Consider the following 5970-nt stretch of genomic DNA (forward strand, 5'->3'; position numbering starts at 1 on the left):
TGGTTTTAAATAGAACCGATTGACAAAATAGGATTCATTTAGTTGATCCCATATAGTTGGGATAAGACATGGACAATGATGATGATGAAGATGATGACCACAACTTGCTTTTATTACTTTTATCATTATTGTAGGTCGTTACCTTTGTTTGTAGAATGAGCATTAATGAAAGAAATTTGCCTCAGGTTTAAAAAAGAAAATTATGAATGAAATTTTCCTTTCAGGCTTAAAAAGGAAAAATAAAAAAAGAGCACTCTTCATTAACTATCGAATATTTCAGATTAAACAATAGTTTTTTGGGCCAATACAACACATTGAAGGGTGCTATATCTTGTTCTTTCGTGATCCAAGAGGCCCAAGTCAAGAGTTCTTTTGATCTCCTCTCCCCGGACATTTTCTTCCTCGGTTGACCTGCCATGGATACCATACAAAGATCTATGTCAAAGAGTCGCGATCCATTTTCTTGATACGATAATTGTATGATTACAATTATTGCCATATAGAAATCAATTAGATTTTACGATTTCAATCTCTTGCATATCTTTATGTTTCAGTTACTAGTATCCATAGTCGTCCAAAAACATATCAATTGAGCTCCTTTTCTTTCTTATTCTAACTGTGGTCACCAATTGAGCTGAACTTTTCCTTTGTTTTCTTATTCCAACTGTGGCCATGAATCCAAAATAACATGTATACTTTGATCTGTGTTTTCTTGCAAGTAGAGGAGAAATTCGAGAAGCTTAGGCTGTAGTTAAGTGCTATAAAACAGTGTGGAGGTTAGAGAGAGAGAGATGCACCTTTTCTAGACTCGAAAGGAACCATATGGAAAATGGATATAGAAAAGACAAAATTAAGAAAATTAATGTTGTAAATAGATGCGCCTCAAAAAAATGTTGTAAATAGATAAAACCGCATCTATTATTACCTAAAACTAAGAAAAGAAACAAAACAATGCTCAAGGCCACGAGTTGGTCAAACTTGTAGCTGCTACGAATGTCCCATTCTCAATTCTAGGAACATCCCCCAATGCTTGATGGATTGAAACAAAGTAAATGATCTTTTCTATTCCACCAGCTTCAGGTTCCAGAATATGTGGTGGTCCTGGTGATGTCAATTGTAGAAGTTGTAAGTTCCAACAAAGTTGTAGCCTGTCCAACAGAGACAAACACACCAACTAAATGTTAAATAAACATGATGTATGCAAGTATTTTAACTCGTGGAATCACCATTAGAGAAGGACTGCAGAATTAAATAAAAAAAAATCCCTACCTGCATCAGGCATGCCAGGGAAAGTTGATTTGAGATGAGTGAAAGTATGTTTACATTTCTTTCTTCTGGGGCTTGACTGTCTTCATTTTGGAAATTTCATGGTATGGATTAACAGGTCCCGGTTAACAAGCATATTTGGATCAGATTATCTAAACCAAGTCCTACCCAACTTAGGGTTGAGATTTCCCAGCCCCATACTGAACCAAGTTGCAGCCCTAATTGACAAACTGGTGAAGTGGCCTCATGTGGTGTTTGGCTCCCCTTTATTCAATCTAACATTCATCTCCTGAGATAATTGCTAAAATGTAATTAAGATTATTAAATAATTATACCATTGAAAAAGTACAACAACCATGACCAGCACATTCAACAAAAGAATACTTGCTTCACTTGAGTGGGTGCAACCTTATATCAGGATCTTCATCCTCAATTTCTTTTATGTACTGAACAACATCTTGAACTTTCTTTGTCAAGTGTTCTGTGTGCATCTCAATTTCATTCAAAATACTTCTCAACTGTATCTTATATGCTGCACACCGTTCTTCATATGCTTCACACCGTCTTTGACATCGTTGCCTCTCATTGTACAGCTGGCTGGTTAATTCTCGGATTCTTCTATCCTTTTCATCCTGTGGCATAATAAACAAGAATACATAACAAACCTCAGTTGATTGCAGAGGACAGCAAGGAAAATCCCGTGTTGACAATTCATACAATTTCACTTGGACCTGCTTAGACAAACTTCTGATCTAATAACTGGCCTAATTAGGCCCATCTGAGCTACTGATTAGGAACATTTTTTATATTTGTAAACCAGTATTGGAAGTTGCACTTATAGCACTCATCACTTTTTTATTATTTTGAGTGAAAAAGTTGAGTGAAAAAGTTGATCCTTTAGCACCCTAAAAAGCAAGCATTGGATATAGCATTATTGATTTACATGTCTTATAGCATAATGGTGTATTCTAGTTCTAGACAATAGTTTGCTACGACCAAGATCATGATAATAACAATTTCGTACATAACACCATTTAGAATGCAGTACCTGGTTTGGAGCACAACCAGATCACTCCTGACCCAGGCCAAGCACATCATGGGTGGCCCTCAACTCCCAACCCCTCTTAAATGTCTGTCATCTACACTATCAAAATTAAGTTACCCAGTTCACCATCCTAGTTTAAGCATTTAGAAAAAGTAGGAACACATTTGGTGAATTAGAATATCAAGGGTGTGTAAGAGTCCTTTGTAACATTAATGCATTAGACTATCACCTCAAGGGTATTTAATATTTGTATTTTTATTCTTAATTATAATGGTAAAACCAAGGCTGACAAGCATGAGAATGAAGGTTTGAGTCTGAGTGGCCACTTTCTGCAAAAAAAAGGTGCCAAAGGTTAGGTCATTATCCATTCCACTCCTCCCAAGACCCAAGATTGCTAGGACCAACATTGGGTAATGTCCCTTTTTAAATGCATATTAGAGGTCTACTGCATTTTCAGTTTACTACGTCTGCCTCTATGTTAAATGCCAATTTAATCAAGCATACCATCTAAAAGGAGGGATTAATCTAGTAAGCTATATATAGGTGGATAGATAAAGATTTAAAAACAAAAAATACAATGTTCATTTTTCTGGATGAGAGGTGTAAGAGTGCCACAAGAATTTTATTGATACAATTAATCAAATTACGTTTTTATAGGATATGCCTATAAGCTAGATACATATTTCAATTTCATGAGTCATGACGAAATCTCATTTTGAAGAAAGTGAATCAGTGCCACAAGAATTTTCTTAAAAAAACATTCATGTACAATTTTAAGGCACAAAGCACATAATTCTTGGAATTTGAACTTGTGGAACACAATAAAAGGAAATACATTACAACTCTAGAAGGATGAAATGGGTATCCTTACCACTGTCTTTGTTTGTTGAAGTTGCTCATCATATCAAACATATGTAATGGCAAAAACCAGGGGAAACAGTGAATTATATCACAAAATGCATTAACATATTATGGTGTTTGTGAAGGATGGACTTGGAGCAGACAAAAATTTAGAATGTAGAGATCAAACTCATATATAATCTTTTTATGTGTAAAGTTCAAATTCATGCACAACTCTAATACCATATTCTGAGATCATTAATCATCTCATTCAAGGAAACAATACTGGCAATAATTTGCTTTCAAATACCATCCTACAACAGTTGGTCTAATGCATACCTCGCTGAGTGCCTTATCAGGTCTATCCTGTCGCCTCACTGGCACTTCACTAGGTACCATAAGTTCATGATTGTGCTCTCTTACAAAATTGGTAACAACCCATTTCCCTCCATCTCTTCTATAAGCTATAACTAAAATTGCCTTGCATCCTACCCTTGTTTGTTTTGACAAACGAATGATCCTATCTTCCCTCAAAAATTTCTTTCGCTGAAAGCCTTCTTTTGAACATACATAATCATAACCAATAACAGCATGGTCTATACGTGATCTGCGTTTACGGTTTACACGTATTGTGAAACCATTTCGTCTGGCATATACACAATAATAGTCCCTAGCATCATCTGATGAAGTGAATTCCATCCCAACATATGGCTCTGGATGTTCCACATTTGCGGTTAATCCTTCAGCAGGAGGTTCAATCATCTTTTCATTTCCACTAACACCATCACAGTCTTCTACTGTTTCAAGCTCATTCAAAGATTCATCATCCATAACCCTGCTGCTTCCCATCAAATCAAATCCCTGGCTAGATGTGCTTGCCATTACATTCCTGTGAGAAATAGATGTTTAATTTATCACCCACTGTCTTAAGGGCATAAAATGTCAAAAGGCAAAAAGGCACTGCATATTCCCATTTGAGGAATCCATTCCATCATGCAGACCTCCACCATGAAAGATAAAAGCTATATAAGTAAATAGAGATTTCAAATTTCCCTTCTTACCATCAATTTTGCATCCTCTTGACAGCCCAAAATAAAATAAAGAAACAAACTCAAACCAGATATAAAGAAAGGACTAATTCAAAACTTCAAATGTGAAATAACCAGTAATAAAAAGTACCACCATCATCATCGTCATCACAATTTGCCTTATCTCACTTATCATGGTTTTCAAGGCAATACTTAGGCAACGCCTAAGGCAGCAAGGCATTTTTTTGGGATTGCCCTGTGCCTTGCTTTGGTGTTTTTATATGGGAGGTGTACTTAGGTCTAGTGCAGCTAAACCACACCATATTGTATAAGCAATATCATAACTTGTCCAAGTTGGTTCAAGTTGTAAGTGTGGAAGTTGGCAACAAATGGAGGTATTCAATGTCTATAATCACATAACTGAACTTTGAAATTCTAGCCAACAGAAGTATATCAATCATCTCCGATCTTCATATCATGCACGTAAGCATACCTGTTACTTTTATGCTCCTCAACTTGAATAAAAGATGTATAAAACACCTCCTTCACCTCTTGAGTTCTGACTATGATAATGACACAACTCCTGCAGCCTAAGCTCTATGCAATTCCATCTGTCTATCAAACCTGAAATATGTGCATGAGTCGGAACCAGTGCTGAAATTTATTTCATTTACTTCAGATGATTTCATCATATATATTTAGAAGTAAGTTTGAATCAAAATTATTCAAATAATTGCACTGATACAATGTTCTTGATATATAATGAAGCATCTTGATGTTACGATTATTTTAAAATTTGTCTTTTTGCTTCTGAGGGAGTTTGATAGAAAACTCAAACATGGCAAATCTATAGGAGCAGTGTTGAACAGATTCTTGGTTGGGCATGATCTAGGAGGGTGTAGATGATGTAGGGATCTGTTGACATTTGACAATTTTAACACCTCTAACACCTCCAAAAATAAATTGTAGGTTTATATCATGGCTGTCAGGTATCTTATTTTGCACTTTCAATATGAAAAATATCCATGGATGGACTCACTAAGTTTGTAAGATGACTACAACACCCTAGAAGAGAAAACTATGCAAGTCAAAAAAGAAAAAGAAAATTCAGCCCCACTTCAATGCCCACATTATGGGATAAGCATCATCTTATACATCCAAAGCTAGGAGGATCAAACAATAATCCCATGACAGTCTAACCCTCAGCAGATTGAGAAACACTACAGAATGCTCTAGTTTGTAAAAACTAAGAACTGATCAAGCTGATAAATCGCATGGACAAATAAAGTCAAATCAGCATGAAGCTTCTGAAAGTCTCTTCAAAAGCAAGTATTCATAAAATGATAAAATATTTTCGTACTTGTTATTCATTCCATCCCTCTCTCTCTCTCTCAAGAGTTATTAAATTGCATAGGAACCACTTCCAATACACCACAGCCCCTTGTAGAGATTTTTTGGATGCTTACAACTCTTCCTAAAGTGCATTTCTTTCTCTCAGATGACTAGGACTATAGAACTAGTGAAAGTCCACTCAGAACCAACCAGTTTACTACCTATGCCACAAGGATATGGTAAAATGCCTAACAATTTTTTCTGAACAGCTAATCACTTCTATATTCCAAATCATGATAATTCCTCTAGAAGTTCCAATGGAAGTTCTGAATATTCAACCCCTATCTATATAAGCCTAGATACTCCTAGCCCATCTAGAAGCTGAAATAATACAAACATTGCTAAATGCTGTATTGAACCCTCAAAGACTTCAAAACCTGAATCAATAAGTACTATTAT

The 5970-nt window shown here is 35.7% G+C and overlaps 1 protein-coding gene across 1 annotated transcript; it reads right to left on the minus strand.

Moving 5' to 3' along the window:
- Positions 1-629: 629 nt before the first annotated feature.
- Positions 630-4663, minus strand: LOC104605198 (protein FAR1-RELATED SEQUENCE 5). Its single transcript, XM_088896435.1, has 3 exons — positions 3491-4663; positions 1270-1898; positions 630-1148 (listed from the first exon to the last, which is right to left on the minus strand). Exons 1-2 carry the CDS (start codon positions 4031-4033, stop codon positions 1656-1658), a joined length of 786 nt encoding a protein of 261 aa, XP_088752561.1. The 5' UTR covers positions 4034-4663; the 3' UTR covers positions 630-1148; positions 1270-1655.
- Positions 4664-5970: the final 1307 nt, after the last annotated feature.

The sequence above is a fragment of the Nelumbo nucifera genome, chromosome 1 (assembly GCF_055504915.1).
Source record: "Nelumbo nucifera cultivar China Antique chromosome 1, China Antique-T2T, whole genome shotgun sequence".
NCBI classification, from domain to species: domain Eukaryota; kingdom Viridiplantae; phylum Streptophyta; class Magnoliopsida; order Proteales; family Nelumbonaceae; genus Nelumbo; species Nelumbo nucifera.